The sequence below is a fragment of the Hemibagrus wyckioides genome, linkage group LG06 (assembly GCF_019097595.1).
Source record: "Hemibagrus wyckioides isolate EC202008001 linkage group LG06, SWU_Hwy_1.0, whole genome shotgun sequence".
Taxonomy (NCBI): Eukaryota; Metazoa; Chordata; class Actinopteri; order Siluriformes; family Bagridae; genus Hemibagrus; species Hemibagrus wyckioides.
In genome coordinates, this window is record NC_080715.1 from 22,634,870 (window position 1) to 22,658,111 (window position 23,242).

A 23,242-nucleotide genomic window follows, 5' to 3' on the forward strand; every position below is an offset into this window, starting at 1 on the left:
TAACATTTGATTTTTTGTGATGACTAGATAATAAAATCGTACACACTGATGTTTACCTGCCATATGAATTTTCACATTCTAAACACACTCCTTGGACTGTCATCAGCTTTAAGGTTGAAAAAACTAAACTCTTTCTTGTGTGGTTAATATGTTAATTATCAAACCACACAAACCAGAGACTGGACATGAACTGACATGGCATACAAGACATTAACATTCATCAGTCCCATTTCCTGAAAGGACCTGAGCTTTTCTAATACTGCATACAGAACATGTTTTTGACCACACAGGCTTGTTGGAAATCTCTCTCAGAACTATAACACCATATAAATAATCTGGATGGCTTACAACCAAACACATCTCTCTGCTCTGGCATTAACCAGTAAACAAAAGCAAAATACTGGTCACTGACATTTTCAATCTATAATAGGTCATCTCTATACTCATCTTTGTTATATGAAAACCTTTTTAGCACTACAGTTTTTTCTTTGTCAGTTTCATTTGACAACAACTTGTACTTGTATTCATTGTTAAAGATAAAAAATAGTTTATGGTTATAGGACTCATGCAGAAGTAAATGTTGAAAATCAGTATCAGTATATATGGTATCCATAATCTTTCAGTTATTCATCTTTCAGGATTGGCTCAGCAGAGCAACTAAGATACAGCTGAAACCAGATGCTTACATACACTGTATGAAAAGACACATAACCTTTTTTCCCCTCACTGTCTGACATTAAATCAGAATAAACCTTTCCTGTTTTAGGTCAGTTAGGATTACCAAAATTATTTTTATTTGCTAAATGCCAAAATGATGAGAGAGAAAGTTTTTTATCACTTTCTTCAAAGTCAGAAGTTTACATACATTTCCTTAGTATTTGGGAGCAGTATATTGAATTTATACTGTGTGACTTGGGTCAAATGTTTTGGGTATCCTTTCACAGACTTCTCACAATAGTTTGCTGGAATTTTGACCCATTCCTTCTGACAGAACTGGTGTAACTAAATCACGCCTTTCCAGCTCTGCCCACAAATGTTCTATAGGACTGAGATCAGGGCTTTGTGATGGCCACTCCAAAACATTGACATTGTTGTCCTTAAGCCACTTTGGAAATAATTTCACGGTATGCTAATAATACACGGGATGAACGTTGCACCTTCAGGTATCTGGAAACTGTAGCCAAGAATGAACCAGACTTGTGGAGGTCCACACTCTTCTTCCTGATATCTTGGCTGATTACTTTTGATTTTCCCACAATGTCACACAGTTTGTTTGAGGTGTGCCTTAAAATACATCCATAGGGATAGATCAGGGGTCGGCAACCTTAAACACTCAAGGAGTCATTTGGACCCATCTCCCACAGAAAAGAAAACACCGGGAGCCACAAAACCCTTATCTAAAATAGTACTGACCCTGACTGACTCACCTGAGTTAAATGATCCGATTCTGCATATTAACTCATGATTTATGAGCCCAAGGTCTAAATTAACCCAATTCTTATTTATCCTATGGCTACCGTGCTCCTCTTCTTCTTATTATTATTATTATTATTATTAATAATAATAATAAACAATGCAGAAAATTATATATTATACATTAATATTAATGCAGTTATTAAACATAGCAGAGAAACATTTTTTAGAAAGAAACAAATGAACAAATGTGCTGCCAGGGTAACAAGAGAGAGAAAGTGAGAAAAAACAGTATAAGAAATTAATGTATTAAGAAGACGGCTCCTACCGTGTTCATCGACTGATTCAGCTGATTCTCAGTGGATTCACGGAGTCGGGTTATAGACTGATTCACCTGATTCTCAGTGGATTCACGGAGTCTGGTTATAGACCGATTCAGCTGATTCTCAGTGGATTCACGGAGTCGGGTTATAGACCGATTCAGCTGATTCTCAGTGGACTCGCGGAGTCGGGTTATAGACCGATTCAGCTGATTCTCAGTGGATTCACGGAGTCGGGTTATAGACCGATTCAGCTGAGAATCTTACGTTTAGTCTCAGCACCTCCAAAGTGCGTGAGCTGACATTCTTAAATGCCAATTTATAGGAAAAGCACTTTATGTATATAGTTATACTTTTTGCACATTTTGCATTTTTGTTCAGTTTGGTTGTTTTAATTCCTTATTTATTTTTATTCCATTTGGATACTTTAACATTTAACATATTTAATTTTTGGTTAATATTACTGACGCCATAACATTACAGTACATAACTATAGTCATTAAATTATTAACCACTATTTCCCACCATGATTAGAGTTTGTATAGGAAACGAAGGCTATAAAAGAATCGTTCCACTGATCTAAAATGAAGATAACACTAACATATTTTTTTTTACCTTTATGCTATGTATAAAAACAACTATAGTGTGTTGCATTTATGAAATCAGTGAACTGCTACAGAGAAAACGATGTTATTTCTGCATGCAACAAAAACATTTTCAACTCCGATAAAACAAAAAGACGCTGGGTTGAAGGTTACTTTCAAATAAAATGCTCGATTTCTATTTGAGTCCTTCTCGTATTTATGAAATAAAAAGGTGGAACTTCAAATATCCACCTGCAGCAAACCAAAAATGCCATCTGCTTCTGTGTGTCTGCTTCTGAACCTTCCGCATCAGTTCCGAAACGGCTTTTTTCTCTCATCTCCATCCGGATATTTTTCAACAAAGGCTGTTTGTTTATTCTGGAAATGTCTTACAACATTCGACTTTTTGTTGTTTGCCAATTTCTCCCCACATATTAAGCATACTGGTAAACCAGTCTCGTCAGCAGTGAAAGCAAATGAATCTGCCCACGTAGCACTTTTGGATTCACTTTAGGACTCTTGGCTTCATCTATGGTTGGCCTACCGGGGGTCGAGAAGCTCAGTAAATCGTGCCGGACATCGGCGGTTGTGACCCATATTTTGAGCGACAAAAAATTAAACACGTTTTATTTTAATGTTACAAGATCACAAAAATCTACAAATTTAGAATTACATTTAAAAAAAACTAACGGACCAAAATAAAATAAATTTAAATTAAATACTCATTATTTATTTTCCAAAGCCACAGGGAGCCGCAGCAGAGGGATGAAAGAGCCACATGTGGCTCCGGAGCCGCGGGTTGCCGACCTCTGGTATAGATGCAATTACCTCAAATGTTGTCAATTAAGCTATTAGAAGCTTCCAAAGCCATGATATCATCATCATCTGGGCCTTTCTCAAATTGTTTAAAGGCATAGTAATCTTAGTGTATGCAAACTTCTGACTTTGATGAAAGTAATAAAAAGTTCTGTCTCATTATTCTGGCATTTAGCAAATAAAAATAATTTTGGTAATCCTAACTGACCTAAAACAGGAAAAGTTTAGTCTGATTTAATGTCAAACAGTGAGGAAAAAGGGTTATGTGCCTTTTTTTTTTTTTTTACAGTGTATGTAAACTTTTGGTACGGAAGCCGAGAGAGACCATGTGATATTATTATTATTTTTGCTTTTGTTTTCTCGTGATCACGACTTAATTTTCTCGTGATCTCAAACTGTCTTCATATCTGAACAGGAAGCAAGTCGAGGAGCTTCAGGATGCTCAAATGCTCAGAGGAAAGCTCAGAGGGAGCATTTTTTGTTCAGGTAAAGTATCGAATGAAACACCAGACAATCCACCAAGTACTTTATGTATACAGTTAAAACCAAAAGTACGGAAGCCGAGAGAGGCCATGTGATATTATTTTTGCTTTTGTTTTCTCGTGATCACGACTTAATTATCTCGTGATCTCGAGATGACAAAAGTTGTTTTCTCGTGATCACGACATAATCAGAATCTAATGATGTATTTTTTCTCTGGAAAATTAGACGCAGTTTCAACTGACTGTTGCACATACACGTTGGCGTCTTCGCCACCACAATCATCAATGTACTGTAATATCCGCTGTAAAGATGGACTTTATCTCGCATTAAGAGAGAGGGGTGTCCCAGAGGAGAATCTCACAAAAATGGAGGTAGATTAACTAATCTCAAATATATAAACACCAGATTCAGTACCTGTGTTACTCAAATTGGTCAAAGTGTTTGGTTATATTTTTTATACATTACATAACTGACTGGCTGACAAAATGACCCAATATTAGACCTCAGACATAGACAGACTATAGATAATCAAGTATGTGTTATGGCTTCTCTGGCTAATGAAGAACACATTTTTGATCACACAGGCATGACTGTAAGTAATGGCAGAAATAATTGTACCGTTATATGACTTGGATGTAATTGTGCTGATCTGCAGCATTGTAGTGAAGTACCAGGTGTAAACGTTCTAGACGCGGCCGTCATGGCTTACAGTAACATATCTGTACTCCGCCAGCAGCTCAGACCTGACTGGAGGGTCCATGGTGAGATGATATGCTCAGCCTGGTAACCATAGTGAGAGACAGATAGATAAAATACACTAGACATTCTATACAAATACAGTGTAAAGTTGAGTTATGGGTGTTTTAATCAGGTATAATAAGGCATGGAGGTGTGAAGCCCAACATCATCCCTGACTACAGTGAGTTGGAGTATTACTTACGCACTCCTTCACACCAAGACCTGCCCATCATCCAAGCCAAAGCTGAAGCCTGTTTTCAAGCTGCTGCTCTGGCCACGGGATGTAAGGTAAGTGAACCATAAACTTGTACATTTTTATCTCATCTTAAGTCATCTTGTATAGTACGTAGGGAGCATTGTGTGCTGTTATAGAAAAATAATCAAGGATATAGTAATATGATCTGTTTTCATATTTTCATATCATGTCCTGAAGCATTGTGGCGAAAACGCAGGGAACTCCTTCTATAAAGACTAAATTAATATCTCTTAATGAAGAAAACCACACTATATCAATAATAATGTATTTCCTATTGGAAATGAAAAACTTTTTTTAAATCTGTTTGTTATTACATATAGCACCTGCCATATACGCCCCTATAATTAAGCTCTTATTATAAAGACAATATCTTTTTTTTTAGATGTACATTAATATAAACCTGTCATTAACCTTGCAGTCAGAATTACTGTACTATCAGAAAATGAATCAACACCTTCCGATCAATCACATCTAACAGTTCACCTGTACAGTTTATTTCATAATTTTCCAAAATGCCTTTAGGAAACCATGTTAAAGTCAAATTGATCAAAATGATAGTAATATGTAGTTAATTTGCTTGACTAAACCAAAGTTTGTTTCTTACAGGTTGAGCTTATTTTTGCAAAGAACAAGTTTTTAACAAGTTGGTAGAGTGTCAGGATGGATCAGATAGGTCCAGAAAGAAGAAGCAAACACCCTGAAAACCCAGAACACCGGGAGCTCAGATAGTGGGACTTATAGCTCAGCAGAAAATGACAGGGAGAGATAAATATTAAATATGCATATGATCATGTGATGCTTAAAGACAATGTAGATTATGTGCAGGCAGGGACTCCGGCAAGACTAGCTATGATAACTAAAAGGAAAAGCCAGAAGGTGACAGATATGAAGGCTTTGGACATAAAGCGTCAAAGCACATCACAGTCAGCAAACCTGAGTGACTTGTGATGGTGGTAAGGTGACAGCATCCAAATATCCCAGTACTCCAAACACTCTGTGCCCATGAAACTTCCAGATCTGCTCCTTTACCTAAGAAAAATGATACATAGAAAGCTTGACAAATGTATCTTCAGCCTGGACTTAAACATTGTGAATGAAAAAGGAAGGAAAAGGGGCAAGACAACAAATGTGAGTGCCCTCTGGTGGTCTGAGGGGGAATTGTGGCACGCAGTACCTGTCACAGACCCCTCTGTGAATTCCTCACCTTTTCCTTTTTCCCTTTCAACTCTTTCACTTTCTACATTCACACCCTTTCATTTCAGCTAAACCTGCCTAACCCCTGCCAATTAACATCATCGTCCTCACTGCCTGTTGCCAGCATTGATATAGTTATTAAAGTTAAATGTTATGACAAAATGCGAGCACTGACCTGTATATTCGTTAGGAAAGCTTAAGGTTATTTGTAAAGGCATTGGTTTAGTCTAAAGCATGCTAATTTTGTGATTTCAATCCCATCTATATCAGGCTGTACCGATTTCGGGAACGTGACTCATGCTGTTCCAGGGATTCACCCTTATTTCTACATTGGATCTGAGGCACTGAATCACACCACAGAATATACAGCGGCTTCTGGTGAGTCTGAGGAACAGCACAATCGTGATTGCATGAGCAAAAGTTGCATAGCAATGTTTGGAGGTGGATTTAACATTTTGTTAATGAGGTCCAACTGATTTCATTAGATGCATGCAAATGCTGATTTAAGGCTTAAGGCTAACTTGAATTTGTTTGCAGGTGCAGAAGAAGCTCAGTTTTACACACTCCAGACTGCCAAAGCTTTGGCCATGACTGCACTGGATGTGATCTTCAGCCCTGGAGTGTTAGACAAAGTCAAACATGACTTTAAAGAGGCCAAACTCAAGGAGGAGAGAGGACTGCAAGAGGTGAAACACGGGCAAGCAGAGACTAACAAGATAAATGAAACAGTCTAGAAATCGTAAAAGCCTAATATATGATTTACAAACTTTACAACTCTGTTGGTCTCTCCTGTTTGCTTGAGGAATGTACAACTGTTACTATATGTACTATATGACAAATTTTTCCCACAACCTAAAAGCATGATTTCAAGCATTGACTAGAGATTCCAAATTTGTCATCACTAATTCAAATATATAGATTAATAGACTCTTTGTAATGAAGCTCAGAAATCTAGTAATGTTGTATCTTATAGAGCTATGTATTGAAATTCAATAAATAAAAGCTATTATCTTAACAGATTTCGACTTAGGCCTATTTATTAATCTATTACACGTCATTATCCAAAGTGACTGACACCTGAGCTGATGTCAAACATGGATGTAGGATAAAGAAGATAATGGACATGGCACTAATTGGTGTATTGTTGACCTCCCCTCCTGTTCCACACGATCAGTTTAGGTGGGGTAGAGAAAAACAAATCAATTAATAAAATGAAAAAAATAAATACATTTTTTTTTAAAAAAAAAAAAAGAAAAGAAAGAAGAAAAGAAAAAACAATATATATTAGGGCTGGTCAAGTTAACGCGTTATTATCGCGTTAACTCATTAATTAATTAACGTCGACAATTATTTTATCGCGCATTAATGGAGTTTTTACTATTATTTTTTATGATTTTAAAAGTCTGTTGCTCACTGGCTCTGAATTAGGGCTGCACAATTAATCGATTTTCTAATCGCGATTACGATTACAGATGCCACGATTACCTAATCGTTCAAAGCTGCGATTACAAAGAAAAATCTACTTACATTATTCTGCGTGATTAAGGGGTGTTTATTGCATGTTACGTTGTAAGGGGCGAATAAAGACTTTTAATTGGCCTAATAGTATGTAGGCGTGTCCTTATCAACGCCCCGATTATCCACTTGCGCATGTCTATCTCGTCATGTTCATTTAAAGGAACATCAGATAGTTTGTAAAATGTTGCTGAGAAGAATCAAGAATTAGAACCGAAAAGAAATGACTTTTGACTCTGTGCGTGCACACACACACACACACACACACACACACACACACACGCACGCAGCGCGCGCCAAAATACCGCGAGATTGTGCGCTCCAATATGCTCTAGAACCGCTGTCGCGATACTGTAATGTCGTACACCTATCGGTCTGCACAGCGCCGCTTTCACACCACGTGACTAAAATAGATTACAGCCCTTGAGAGCGACAGCAATAAAGAAAACGGTCAGAAAACACAACAATCTTATTATCCAGATAAAAGTCTATCTTTTAATTTTTAATGTTAACACAGTTGATAAAAGTCGGCGAACAAATGTAAAATGTGTATGTTGTGTAAAAAAGGAGGTCCACTGTCTCTGATTCTGAAAACCCCTGACATATAGGGCCCTTTTGAATATTATTCCATACCCAAAACGTACAAAAAATTAAAGCACTAAGACATTACAGTCTGAACATCATGACTTTCTATTATTCAACTAATGCAGTATTTAAGTTAAAATACAGACATAGTTTAGGTGAACAATGGACCAGAGCAGACTCCATCATTCGGCTGTTCTGTCTATTGATAAAGGAATTCTCAGCACTATAAATACTAGTGTGGTGATTGACCATCAAGTCTTTGAGATACTCTGATGATTCCACCATCAAAGAAATAGGATAGAAAAGTCACCAAGATAAAAAATATTTATATGTTATAAAATATGGCATGCAGTTGCTTCAAACAATGATATAAAGCTATTCAAAACACCATTTAATGTAAATTGTGATAATCGTAATTAATAATCGCAATTACAATTTCAAGAGAATAATCAACAATTATGATTTTTGTCGTAATCGTGCAGCCCTACTCTGAATACACATACAAACAAACCATGGGTGTCGGGAGGGGTGGCATCTTTATCCGTATTGGATTGGGATGACCGTAAGACTGCTGCGGCGGTCACAGGAACCGGAAAAGAAAAGAACTGGTGGATAAACAAACAGGGAGAAAGGATAGATAGATAGATAGATAGATAGATAGATAGATAGATAGATAGATAGATAGATAGATCTGCTACCTGTTCAATTTTGCGTATAACAATCGCCATTAATCGCACGATTAAATATTTTAATCGTTGCCCAGCACTAATATATATATATTCCAGACATTTGGAGCTTTTTTATTGCAGCCCTGAATATTCTTTTTAAACAGCTTAAGCATCCATGTTCAATGACATATTAAACACATTACAAATCCAACATTAGCAGTTCTATGCATAGACATGACAGCTTCGTAATCTCGGTATCAAAACATGACTAACAGACTTACAAATAAAACCTGTTAACTAAGCCCCTGACCCCACCCCAAAGATGTGTAGTTAAGAGTGTTTTATTAGGAAGAAATAACAATGCAAGAATTAACAAGCATTTATATGACAGCTTCTTAATCTCAGTATCAAAACATGACCACAGACATCAGGAGAGCACAAGCTTTAGCAGTATTTGCACATTTACTTAGAACCTTGCTTCCTTCAAGAACAATGTAAACCTCTGGCTCTCCGTCTCTGTTTCCATCAACAAGAATCATCATGACATCTTCTGTGAAGTCTTCTTGACTGCCATCCTTATGCAATCCAGGAGGATGATGGAGAAAAAAACAATTTCAAGTGTTAATAACATCTTAAGCTATACTGTTGTAGAAACAGTTGAAAAATGGTCAGGACAATTTTACAGACTGGATAGAAATGTTTCGCATAACATGTCTGGGACTTACATTACCATTTTTGAAAAGATTCTCTGCCCCCCTCTCCAAGATATTCAGTGAGACTGCGGATCACGCCATCTCGTTGACTCTCAGTGGTATGGCCCTGTGAAGAGATGTATTTCTAATAATCGATACTGAATAAAAGAAATCTCATTTTAGAACACTTTTTCTTACATTTTTAAATAGTATTAAAACTTTTAACTTTTTGAAAATATGTTCCAATGGTTTCAATAAGTACAATAGACAGAAAGACAGATAGATGTACAGGAATGGGTGTGGTCAAGCAGCATTTGGGAATGATGATATATAAAATTATATCAGCCAATAAACAAATTATCATTACAGAATGCTTAACTGGTTTATACAGGTACCGGTTTCATACTGGAGTCAACGCACAGTATGAACTACAGTGTTGACTGTATCTTGACTCCCGCAGCACCTCCCTTAGCTTTCAAAAGCTCCAAGAGTTTCGGCGTGTAGCCATCTAGTTTCATTTACATTTTACATTTACATTTCTGGCATTTGGCAGACACTCTTATCCAGAGCAACATAAAAAAGTGCTTTAAGTCACTATTATTCAAAACATTAACACTGGTTCAATAGGTCACAGACTTAGGATACCATTCACCTAAAATTGGAATTTTTTTTTTTTTTAAATAAACCATATAACAATACATAAACAGTGAAAGGTAAGAGCTAGTTTAAGTGCCTCAGGAAAAGGTAGGTTTTAAGACGTCGTTTGAAGACAGTCAGAGACTCTGCTGTGCAGAGATCTAGGGGAAGTTCATTCCACCACCTCGGTGCCAGAACAGAGAAGAGTCTAGATGAATACCTACCTTTTACCCTGAGAGACGGTGGGACCAGTCGGGCAGTGCTAGTGGATCGGAGGGAGCGAGGAGCAGTGCGAGGAGTAATAAGATCTTTGAGGTAAGATGGTGCTGGTCCATTCTTGGCTTTGTAGGCAAGCATCAGTGTTTTGAATCTGATGCGTGCAGCTACCGGAAGCCAGTGGAGGGAACGCAGCAGTGGGGTGGTGTGGGAGAACTTAGGCAGGTTGAATACAAGCCGTGCAGCTGCATTTTGGATCATTTGCAGTGGACGAGTTGCATTCAGAGGAAGACCTGCCAGTAAAGAGTTGCAGTAGTCCAGTCTCGAAATGACCAGAGACTGAACAAGCACTTGAGTAGCCTGTGTGGATAGAAATGGTCAAATCCTTCTGATGTTGTACAGAAGAAACCGACATGAGCGTGTCACATTGCAACATGGGAGGAAAAGGACAGTTGATTGTCCATGGTTACCCCAAGGTTGCGAGCAGTGGCTGAAGGGGAGATCGTTGAGTTGTCCAGAGATAATGCAAGATCCTTGTCTGGGGATGAATCACCTGGGATGACCAGCAGTTCAGTTTTGCTGGGATTAAGTTTCAGCTGATGAGCTGTCATCCAGGATGAAATGTCTGCCAGACATGCTGAGATTCAGGTAGAAGCTGTGGTATCTGAGGGAGGGAAGGAGAAGATAAGTTGGGTGTCATCAGCATAGAGTGGTATGTGAGGATATCTTTGCCAAGAGTGTGAGTGTAGAGGGAGAAAAGAAGAGGACCAAGTACTGAGCCTTGTGGGACACCAGTAGAGTCTGCGTGGGGCAGATGTCAATCCCTTCCATGTTACCTGATATGAGCGACCATCCAGGTAGGAAGCAAACCATTCCCATGCTGTTCCACAAATTCCAAGACTCCTGAGGGTGGACAAGAGAGTCTTGTGGTTAACCGTGTCAAATGCTGCAGTAAGGTCAAGGAGGATGAGGACCGATGACAGCTTGGCTGATCTAGCAGTATGTAGTTTCTCAGTGACCGCCAAAAGGGCAGTCTCTGTGCTGCTTTGAAGCCAGACTGGTTGGGATCATGGAGGTTATTCTGCAAGAGATAGTCAGACAGCTGATTATAAACAATTCGTTCGAGAATTTTTGAAAGAAAGGAGAGGAATGATACTGGTCTGTAATTATTAATGTCAGAGGGATCCAAAGTAGGTTTCTTTAGTATAGGAATAACCCTTGCTTGCTTAAAGGCAGTTGGTACCTGTCCTGATGTAATGGATCTATTGATGACTGTGGTGATGAAGGGCAGGAGGTCAGGTGAGATGGTCTGGAGCATAGTGGAAGGGATTGGATCCAGTGGGCAGGTGGTGGGATTGGAGGAGTGGATGATTTGCAAAACATCTTCTGCTGCTATGGTTGAGAGATCCTTCAGTGAAGGAGTAGCTGAGTCCTGGCTGTGTAATGCAGATGAAGTAGGGGCGGACGTGAAGGTCTGGCAGATGTTCTCAATCTTCTGTGTGTAAAAAGTGGCAAAATCTTCAGTGGTCAGGGAGGATGGAGCAGGTGGAGTTGGAGGGTTGAGTAGTGCAGAGAAGATGTTGTAGAGCTTTCGGGGATCTTGTGCAGAAGCCTCAAGCTTTTCCTTGTAAAAGGAAGTCTTGGCAGAAGTCACGTCCAAAGAGAATCTGGACAGAAGCATACGATATGAGGTGAGATCTGCGTCCAGTTGAGATTTCTTCCACTTCCTCTCTGCTGTTCATAGTTCTCTTCGATTGTTGCGAAGTACATCTGACAGCGAAGGAGCAGGACAAGAAGTCTTCCTGCGTTTAGTGGATAAAGGGCAGAGAAGGTCCATGGTTGATGAAAGAGAGGAGATGATAGTGTCTGTAGCTGAGTCTAGGGGTAAGGAGGAAAAGGAGTCATAGTCAGGAAGAGATGAAAGAGTGTAGGAAGCTACAGAGGAAGGAGAGATAGAGTGAAGGTTCCGACGGATGAGAGAGGGATGTTGGGAGTTACATTTGGGTAGTACAGGGAGAATGATAGTGAAGGATACCAAGTGATGATCTGAGATATGAAGTGGGGTAGCAGTCATGTCTGTAGCTGGGGAAGGGCAGGTGAAGACCAAGTCCAAGATGTTTCCTCCCTTGTGTGTTGGAGGGCAGCTGTTAAATGACAAGGAGAACGAATTCAGAAGAGTCAGAAGGCCAGAAGACTGAAGCCTGTCAGATGGGAGGTTGAAATCTCCAAGGACCGTCAGAGGGGTGCTGTCAGAAGGGAAGATGCTGAGGAGTGTGTCCATTTCTTCCATGAAGTCTCCAATGGGACCAGGAGGACGGTAGATGACAATGATGGAGAGGTTGATTGGAGAAGTGACTGAAACTGCATGGAATTCAAAAGAAGAAATGGTGAGATGAGATAAGGGGAGAGGTGTGAAACCATCTCCGGGACAACAGCAGACCTGTGCCACCACCCCTGCCTGATTCTCGTGGTGAGTGAGAGAAAGCATAGGCAGAGGATAGAGCAGTTGGTGTAGCAGTGTTTTGTGGTGATATCCAGGTCTCAGTTAGTGCCAGAAAATCAAAGGAATAGTGAGAAGCTAAAGCTGAGATGAAATCAGCCTTCCTTACAGCAGACTGGCATTTCCAGAGCCCACCTACCACCGCTGTTTGAGACTGAGACAACAGGGGAGGGTAGATGAGATTGCTGGAAACACAACCTTTGCTTCATGGGTAATAATGCCTGTGTCTGTAAGAGGTAAGAACAGAGATGGGTTTGAGGCACATGTCTGGTTTGGTCAAAGTGAGGTTAAGTGCAAGTTAAAGTGTGACACGACAAGAAAGTATGTTAGTAGACACTTACTATAAACACTTACTATAGTTTCGACATGAAGGTTTGCTCCGGGAGCACAGCCGTAATTCTTCGGAAAGTCCTCCTTTATTTGTAATAAGTTAAATAATCCACACACAAAAGTATCTTTATATGAACAGCAAACAATCAAAATGTGATATCTACAATAATGTAACTGGCGTAATTTACCTGAGCCTCTGAGAATAAGGCAGGCCATCTCTCCTGGAAATCTTTCATTGGGGGGCTGAGATTAACAACTTCGTGACTCCTGTAAGAAAAGGTTTTAGACATTTTCTCTCCAAACACTCTTTGTCTTTCTTTCTGACTTCAACCAGCAAAGCTTGTCGCTCTTTTTCTAAAGTCTCAATGGATTCCCCGTTACGATGTGGTGGCAGATAGTTCAGTTCAGCTTTTCTTGGTTTCTTGAGTTGTGGTCATTTACAAAGTGGACACGACTGAGTAAAGAAGGGACCTATTAACAAACAACGCACAATTTAGTAAAGTAATTAGAGACTGGGGGAATGATTTATATTGTGCACGATTTATATAAAATGAGGGAATGTGAGACAAATATTCAACAAAAACTTAAACTTAAAAAACTAAAACTTAAAAACTTGTTCAACACTTTGCAACTTTGACTACAACATTAACGTTAGCTTATATGGCGCTCGTTTTACAAAGCTAACTCAAGAACACGCTAAACTTTTCAAAGGTACAGAATTAAGTGATGACAAATTTCTTTAATGAATTAAATCTAATGATCCGTAATATAATGCGGTTTTAAATAGTACTTACCCTTCGAGAACTGATGGAGATCGAGAAGCCTTGAATCATCGCGGCATTACTTTCCACGCATGCGCAGATTCCTCGCTTCAAGACGGCGTAAATTTTACATGATTTTTTACAACTTGCTTCAAGTACTTTATTAATTCGAGTAAATATGCCAGAGAGTCACAAGTCAGATTTACTTGTCTGTCGGATGTCTGATATTTACAAGAAAAAATGAGTGGTCTAATGTCCTTCACTCAGACTGATTAGACTTTTTTTCACGATGAAAAAAACACCCCTTGATTTGACTGAGTTTTAGAATTTAAGACGTAATGAAGTTTGCGTCATTGCCATGGCAACGGTTATTTTTTAAACAGAACAACACACGCGCTGACCAGAGAGGATTATCTGATTTTGGCAAGTGCTGCATTCTTGATATAAATACATCGTTCCTGAAGATGATGGACCTAGTGTGGGATATGGACTACCACCGATCGCAGGATACAGCTGAAATGCCCGTTTTCACGGAGCTGCAAGCTGAGATGTGGGACTTGGACTCAGAGGCAGATGACACCCCGATGCCTGAAAAGTTCACAACCTACCAAGACATCCAGTCTGAGGATTGGGATGTGGACGACGAGGTAATAAACTCTTTTTTAATTCAAGTTATATCTTATTTTTATACTTGAGCCAAACGCTGCTGTAGCAATATGTGTGTACAAATAATGTGAGAGAATACTTTTGTAAAGGTGATATTGCATATTTCAGGTCCAAGAGGTGCCCACTTTACACCCTGCTTGTCTGGAATTCCTCAGTGATCCAAAGGGTATGTAAGACAAATGACTGAACTAAATACATGAAATAAACCACTGATTTATTACTGACCATTTCACCTGTAACGAGTGAAATAAGCTGTGGCTCCTTTAAGAGCGGCAGAGCGCCATTTTTGTTTTTTGTTGTGGTCAGTCTGCAGTCACCTGAGCCGCGAGTACAGCATGTGTGCGGCTCCGATCTTTTTATTTTCATTTCTGTTGCTCATTTAAGTTGTCTTCTTTAAATAAATAACGCTGTTGCTATTAAAAACCCCTCGAGATGTGAAATGCGACCTGTGTGAGCTTCGTGTGATTTCTGCTGCATCTTGAGTTAGGCGAGCGATCCCTTACGTTAATGCTAACTCAGCGCGCTACATACACACAGAAGAGGACAACAAACACGAGGCTCATTTCGTGTCTTTCTTTATTTGTTTTCTTTAGCACAGAGATTTCTCGATCTGTACACCATCGGAAATCTGCTGGGGAGTGGAGGCTTTGGATCAGTGTACGAAGGAGTTCGTAGGAAAGATGGACAGCAGGTAAATGCCTGTGCAAATCCTGCAGATTGCACTGGTCAACACAATACATGAACTGTAGAGCATTAATGAGGTTAATGACATGAGCATTGTCCAGATTTCTGCCTGTGCACTTTCTCCAAAAACTTTCTCTGGTGATTTAAATCTATAATAAGGTTGTAATTTCATTGTAGGGCATCCCTTTTTTTGTAGGTTTACTTCACAGGATTCCTCGTTGTTTTTTTAAAAAGAGGATTATTAAAATACTTTTTTTGTTTTTCATAAGATAAGATCAGATCAGATCAGATAAGATTAGATAGAACTGTATTAATCCCGGGACTAGTTTTAAGCTTGTGTTTATGATTTCTGTGTCACGTGATCTCGTTGTTATTTGTCCCACCTATTTCACTGTTCTGTTCGCACCTTCTGCCCTCACCTGTTTCCCTTGATAAGCCTCCCTATATATACACCAGGTGTTTAGTGGTTTTAGACACCCAGGTTCTGTCCCCAGCTCGTGTGATGTCACATTTTTATTTCCTGACACAGGAATAAGGAAATGCTGGGACAGATTACACATTAGAAAATGCAATTACATTATCCCTATAAAATTTACTGGTAGTTTATTCGGTTACAACGCACAAGTTGATTATCTAGTTAGAGACATTACACTACCAACTGTCATAAGGTACAGAGCTAACCTATAAATGGTATAAATAAAATGTGTCTAGGTTTTAGTTCTGATATCGGTCGAAATAAGATAACACACTGAACAGAGCTATTACTAGATTTAATGCTTAAGGCCCGTTCCTATTTGTTTACGTTTTGTTTTTGTTTTGTTTGTAGGTCGCCATTAAACACATCCGTAAGGATGGCTCGGAGCTGTACATCACAGTTGTAAGTAACCTTACGTGACTGCTGTTATAGTAGCAATAAAGTCCTGTTCACAATTTCTTTAAAGACCAAAACTATGCAAAACGAATGCAACTTGCTGTCATTTTTCGGTATAAGAATCCTAGATGCTGCATTAGTCACTGTTGCTGACTACTTTCATAAGTCAACAGCCCTCACCCCAATCAGATAGTTATGGTCAATACCTAGATTACATCAAATCACATATAAGCAACAACATATTCATTATAAATTGAACAAGTAATATAATGTGAGCTAAAGGTAAATGACACTTCAAACTAGCGTACTTTCACCATGATAACACATCCAACATAACATCCATATGCTGCAAATATCTTTCTTTCAGAGTCTAATTCTCCTCAGTTCAGTCACATTAGTCTTAGCTCACAGCAGCATCTAGGTTTCATATACTGAAAACTATGAAACTATGCTAATTTTATGGGGTTTTTTTTTTTTATTGCTAGCCTGGTGAGACCTGCAAGCTCCATCTAGAGGTGGCTTTAATGCAAATGCTGTCAAAGCCACCTCACTGCCAGTACGTTCTGCAGCTTGTGGATTGGTTTGAAATGGACAACAGCCTCCTGTTAGTCCTGGAAAGACCAATCCCCTGCATGGACGTATATGAGCTACTGTTGAGTGAAGGAGGCACACTCAGTGAGGTGCTGGCCAAAATGATCATGCTGCAGGTGATTCATCTTTCACTATGGCCCCTCTTTGCATAACTAAAGAATTTGTTTGCTGTTGATTTGTTTGTTCTTGATTGACTCGTGACAACATGTTTGATAGCTTTATCAGATGCTTCACAAAGTAAAAATCCCATAAAAATGGAGAACACAAAGTGATGCACCAATGCAAATAATAATGGTGAAGTTAGTAATACTAAGAAAAACAATCCACAAAGGCATCATTTTTGTATCATGTATTTTGTGTGTGTGTGTAATTTAGATACGTGTGTGATTGAACTGTTTATTTAGGGGTACTGATGTATGGTATGGCTGTGACTATGTGATGTGGCTGTAAGGGTCCAGTCTTGCTGAGACTGGTTGTTCTTTTTAGAGTATAGTACATAGTTACAGTCATCTAACTAGTTGTGTTTAGAGGAAATTTAATTGAGCTCGTTTGATTTTGATCCTGAGAGTTTTCTTTATGTGTTCAATGACTGATGGTATTTTTTATTATTATTATTATTATTATTATTATTTCATGCTGCAGGTGGTCGAGGCTGCCCGCTACTGCCAAAGTCGGAAGGTTTTCCACCGTGACATCAAGGCGGAAAACCTTCTTTTCAACTCCGACACCCTGGACGTAAAACTGATAGATTTTGGCTGTGGCGATTTGTGGCAGGACACGCCCTACGAGGAATATGCAGGTAATTGCTCATCGACAGATACTGCACAGAATGAAAGGAATATCTAAGTTGTGATCTTGCTGATGTTGTTCTTGCTCTTCTGCTCAGGAACTCCAGATTTTTGGCCTCCAGAATGGATCCAGCAACAACAGTACTACGCCGACCATGCTACCGTCTGGAGTCTCGGCATTCTCCTACACAGCTTAGTCTGTGGAGAAATGCCCTTCAGTAATGAGGAGGAAATTGTTGCTGGGTCCCTCAATTTCATACCTGGCCTGTCTGAATGTGAGAGAATATAAAAACAGCATTTTGAGATATTACAACAAATCTGAGAAAAATGATAGTGAAATTGCAAGCTGAAGTTAAAAATTTGTGACTAAATTTCTGTCTCTGTTTCATATCCCTGCCCACACAGCCTGCCGCCATCTGATCAACTGGTGCTTGGAGCAAGATCCCACCAAGAGACCAAGCCTGAGGCAGATCAGTAAACATGGGTGGTTCACAGAAGGCCTTTCAGGTTAGCCAGGTAAAACATCAGATCTACTTAAAATGAACTAACATAGAATATAATCTAGATCACATGGATTGTACTAGAACACTACTGCATTCTTCTTTTATGTTCTACAATTCTCTATATTAATTTAAACATGTTTTTATTCCACAGATGATGGATAGGCCATGTTGGGTCAGAACATCAGCACCCAACAACTCACCCAACCAATTCTAATTGACAACTCTACAGTATCTCACAAAGTGAGTACACCCCTCACATTTTTGTAAATATTTTATTATATCTTTTCATGTGACAACACTGAAGAAATGACACTCTGCTCCAATGTAAAGTAGTGAGTGTACAGCCTGTATAACAGTGTAAATTTGCTGTCCCCTCAACATAACTCAACACACAGCCATTAATGTCTAAACCGTTGGCAGCAAAAGTGAGTACACCCCTAAGTGGAAATGTCCAAATTGGGCCCAATTAGCCATTTACCCTCCCCGGTGTCATGTGACTCGTTAGTGTTACAAGGTCTCAGGTGTGAATGGGGAGCAGGTGTGGTAAATTTGGTGTTATCCCTCTCACACTCTCTCATACTGGTCACTGGAAGTTCAACATGGCACCTCATGACAAAGAACTCTCTGAGGATCTGAAAAAAAGAATTGTTGCTCTACATAAAGATGGCCTAGGCTATAAGAAGGTTGCCAAGACCCTGAAACTGAGCTGCAGCACGGTGGGCAAGACCATACAGCGGTTTTACAGGACAGGTTCCGCTCAGAACAGGCCTCGCCGTGGTCCACCGAAGAAGTTGAGTGCACGTGCTCAGCGTCATATCCGGAGGTTGTCTTTGGGAAATAGACGTATGAGTGCTGCCAGCATTGCTGCGGAGGTTGAAGGGGTGGGGGGTCAGCCTGTCAGTGCTGACCATACGCCGCACACCGCATCAAATTGGTCTGCATGGCTGTCGTCCCAGAAGGAAGCCTCTACTAAGGATGCTGCACAAGAAAGCCCGCATACAGTTTGCTGAAGACAAGCAGACTAATCACATGGATTACTGAAACCATGTCCTGTGGTCCGATGAGACCAAGATAAACTTATTTGGTTCAGATGGTGTCAAGCGTGTGTGGCGGCAACCAGGTGAGGAGTACAAAGACTAGTGTGTCTTGCCTACAGTCAAGCATGGTGGTGGGAGTGTCATGGTCTGGGCCCGCGTGAGTGCTGCCGGCACTGGGGAGCTACAGTTCATTGAGGGAACCACGAATGCCAACATGTACTGCGACATACTGAAGCAGAGCATGATCCCCTCCCTTCGGAGACTGGGCCGCAGGGCAGTATTCCAACATGATAACGACCCGAACCACACCTCCAAGACGAACACTGCCTTGCTGGGGCATCCTCAAACGGAAGGTGGGGGAGCGCAAGGTCTCTAACATCCACCAGCTCTGTGATGTCATCATGGAGGAGTGGAAGAGGACTCCAGTGGCAAATTGTGAAGCTCTGGTGAACTCCATGCCCAAGAGGGTTAAGGCAGTGCCGGAAAATAATGGTGGCCACACAAAATATTGACGCTTTGGGCCCAAAGTGGACATTTGGACATTTCCACTTAGGGATGTACCTTGTGCTCCCCCACCTTCCGTTTGAGGATGCCCCACAGATGCTCAGTAGGGTTTAGGTCTGGAGACATGCTTGGCCAGTCCATCACCTTTACCCTCAGCTTCTTTAGCAAGGCAGTGGTCGTCTTAGAGGTGTGTTTGGGGTCGTTATCATGTTGGAATACTGCCCTGCGGCCCAGTCTCCGAAGGGAGGGGATCATGCTCTGCTTCAGTATGTCGCAGTACATGTTGGCATTCGTGGTTCCCTCAATGAACTGTAGCTCCCCAGTGCCGGCAGCACTCACGCAGGCCCAGACCATGACACTCCCGCCACCATGCTTGACTGTAGGCAAGACACACTAGTCTTTGTACTCCTCACCTGGTTGCCGCCACACACGCTTGACACCATCTGAACCAAATAAGTTTATCTTGGTCTCATCGGACCACAGGACATGGTTCCAGTAATGTCCTTAGTCTCCTTGTCTTCAGCAAACTGTATGCGGGCTTTCTTGCGCATCATCTTTAGTAGAGGCTTCCTTCTGGGACGACAGCCATGCAGACCAATTTGATGCGGTGTGCGGTGTATGGTCTGAGCACTGACAGGCTCCGGATATGACGCTGAGCACGTGCACTCAACTTCTTCGGTGGACCACGGCGAGGCCTGTTCTGAGCGGAACCTGTCCTGTAAAACCGCTGTATGGTCTTGCCCACCGTGCTGCAGCTCAGTTTCAGGGTCTTGGCAACCTTCTTATAGCCTAGGCCATCTTTATGTAGAGCAACAATTCTTTTTTTCAGATCCTCAGAGAGTTCTTTGTCATGAGGTGCCATGTTGAACTTCCAGTGACCAGTACGAGAGAGTGTGAGAGGGATAACACCAAATTTACCACACCTGCTCCCCATTCAGACCTGAGACCTTGTAACACTAACGAGTCACATGACACCGGGGAGGGTAAATGGCTAATTGGGCCCAATTTGGACATTTCCACTTAGGGGTGTACTCACTTTTGCTGCCAACAGTTTAGACATTAATGGCTGTGTGTTGAGTTATGTTGAGGGGACAGCAAATTTACACTGTTATACAGGCTGTACACTCACTACTTTACATTGGAGCAGAGTGTCATTTCTTCAGTGTTGTCACATGAAAAGATATAATAAAATATTTACAAAAATGTGAGGGGTGTACTCACTTTTGTGAGATACTGTAATTACCAATACATTAGAATCACTGTAAATATATTCCTGTAAATAAATTAGAATTCCTGTAAATATATTCCTGTAAATAAATTTTAATTACCGTAAATAAATTCCTGTAAATAAATTATGATCATTATACCTAACTGGCTGCTATTTGCTTTCATTCAATATCATCATATTTATGGTCTTGGAGCTGTCTGCATTTATGACTCCACTTCTGCTGCTGTGGATGAACACACATGGATAGCTTAAAAATCTGCACTTCCCATCAACAGTTTATGCCCAAATGTCACCATTGCTTCAGTCGGCGATCTCATATGAATATAATGTAGACTTGTGTTTAAAAACTTCTGCTCTAATCATGAAAACTGAGCTCATCCTGAGAATATACTCGTACTGAATATCCTTTTAAACATACGTAGAACTGCTGGAGTTTATATTATACAATTGTATACGTTTCATTATACACTATATTGCCAAAAGTATTCGCTCACCCATCCAAATAATCAGAATCAGGTGTTCCAATCACTTCCATGGCCACAGGTGTATAAAATCAAGCACCTAGGCATGCAGACTGTTTTTACAAACATTTGTGAAAGAATGGGTCGCTCTCAGGAGCTCAGTGAATTCCAGCGTGGAACTGTGACAGGATGCCGCCTGTGCAACAAATCCAGTCGTGAAATTTCCTCGCTCCTAAATATTCCACAGTCAACTGTCAGCTGTATTATAAGAACGTGGAAGTGTTTGGGAACGACAGCAACTCAGCCACGAAGTGGTAGACCACGTAAACTGACGGAGCGGGGTCAGCGGATGCTGAGGCGCATAGTGCGAACTTTCTGGTCGCCAACTTTCTGCAGAGTCAATCGCTACAGACCTCCAAACTTCATGTGGCCTTCAGATTAGCTCAAGAACAGTGCGCAGAGAGCTTCATGGAATGGGTTTACATGGCCGAGCAGCTGCATCCAAGCCATACATCACCAAGTGCAATGCAAAGCGTCGGATGCAGTGGTGTAAAGCACGCAGCCACTGGACTCTAGAGCAGTGGAGACACGTTCTCTGGAGCGCTTCTTCATCTGGCAATCTGATGGACGAGTCTGGGTTTGGCGGTTGCCAGGAGAACGGTACTTGTCTGACTGCATTGTGCCAAGTGTAAAGTTTGGTGGAGGGGGGATTATGGTGTGGGGTTGTTTTTCAGGAGCTGGGCTTGGCCCCTTAGTTCCAGTGAAAGGAACTCTGAATGCTTCAGCATACCAAGACATTTTGGACAATTCCATGCTCCCAACTTTGTGGGAACAGTTTGGAGCTGGCCCCTTCCTCTTCCAACATGACTGTGCACCAGTGCACAAAGCAAGGTCCATAAAGACATGGATGACAGAGTCTGGTGTGGATGAACTTGACTGGCCTGCACAGAGTCCTGACCTCAACCCGATAGAACACCTTTGGGATGAATTAGAGCGGAGACTGAGAGCCAGGCCTTCTCGTCCAACATCAGTGTGTGACCTCACAAATGCGCTTCTGGAAGAATGGTCAAAAATTCCCATAAACACACTCCTAAACCTTGTGGACAGCCTTCCCAGAAGAGTTGAAGCTGTTATAGCTGCAAAGGGTGGACCGACATCATATTGAACCCTATGGATTAGGAATGGGATGTCACTTAAGTTCATATGCGAGTCAAGGCAGGTGAGCGAATACTTTTGGCAATATAGTGTATGTACAGAGGTGGACAAAGTACACAACTTCCGTACTTGAGGGAAAGTACAGATACTACTGGTCAAACATTACAGAAGTACTTAAGTATCAAAAGTAAAAAGTAAATGTCAGTGCATTGTTCTGTTATTGCTGCATTATTGTATGCAATACTTACAGTACCTTTTGTAGCAACCTAGTGAATATACTGACCAGTTTGTAGTATCTGTGGAATTAAGAGCTTTTAGAATGTTACAAAACCTGTAGAAATTAAACAACTGAACTGAAAAAAAAAGACGGGTATAATCATTTTCATTTTTTATTTAACACCCCTACCACCCCCAGTAAAGAAGTACACATCTGTGTGTATCCATTCATGCACATTTGAATCAAGTGGTCTGTAAATGCAGCAAAAAAAATCCAACTTGCTTTAAAACCCAGCTACACAACTCTGCACTTGCAATTTCTACCGGAAGTAGTAGACCATCCGGGAATTTTTGGAATACGCTTTTCAGCATACCACGATTTGGGGCATACTAATTCTATTTTCGATTACTGTTTAGGACAGATAGTATGAGAATTTGGACGCAGCATACGTTTTTGAGTGTTAACTAACATCATTACCAATGCGTTGGTGGTGAATATATGCAAAGCTATAGCAACTAGGCAAACAAATACATAAAAAATAAAACAGCTGCCTTACCATACATACTTCAGGGTACAGACAACACCATTTCAAGCTTTTACCAGAAATTAAAAGTATACAGACCTCAATATGCTTCCGCAGGTTGGATGGAGAGTTTTTGTAGGCTGCCATGTGGTTTGTTTTCGGTAAACAAACATTTAAAACTCAAAGAATCTTTACTCTTTTCTAAAAACTGGAACATACTGTCTAAGTAGGGCCATGGATGCGCGCACTGCGCCGATGATCTGTCTTCGTCCATTTTGCCACCAAGTTCAAAAAATGATGGAAAACT

At 40.5% G+C, this 23,242-nt stretch overlaps 1 protein-coding gene and 1 long non-coding RNA gene across 4 annotated transcripts; both read left to right on the forward strand.

Annotated features, from left to right (window-relative positions):
• The first annotated feature begins 3,459 nt into the window (after positions 1–3,459).
• LOC131354845 (uncharacterized) lies at positions 3,460–6,775 on the forward strand. 3 transcript variants are annotated; one of them, XR_009204790.1, is made up of 4 exons: positions 3,460–3,619; positions 3,842–4,642; positions 6,075–6,182; positions 6,342–6,775. It is a non-coding gene; the product is annotated as an uncharacterized LOC131354845 (long non-coding RNA). The 3 variants fall into 3 exon arrangements; XR_009204789.1 differs by having other exon boundaries at positions 3,842–3,987; positions 4,488–6,182; XR_009204788.1 differs by having other exon boundaries at positions 3,842–6,182.
• A 7,152-nt stretch (positions 6,776–13,927) lies between these two features.
• On the forward strand, positions 13,928–18,344 carry LOC131353801 (serine/threonine-protein kinase pim-1-like). Its single transcript, XM_058390876.1, has 9 exons — positions 13,928–14,354; positions 14,482–14,539; positions 14,967–15,064; positions 15,884–15,934; positions 16,414–16,635; positions 17,162–17,318; positions 17,406–17,582; positions 17,713–17,823; positions 17,962–18,344. Exons 1-8 carry the CDS (start codon positions 14,046–14,048, stop codon positions 17,817–17,819), a joined length of 1,179 nt encoding a protein of 392 aa, XP_058246859.1. The 5' UTR covers positions 13,928–14,045; the 3' UTR covers positions 17,820–17,823; positions 17,962–18,344.
• The last annotated feature ends 4,898 nt before the right edge of the window (positions 18,345–23,242 follow it).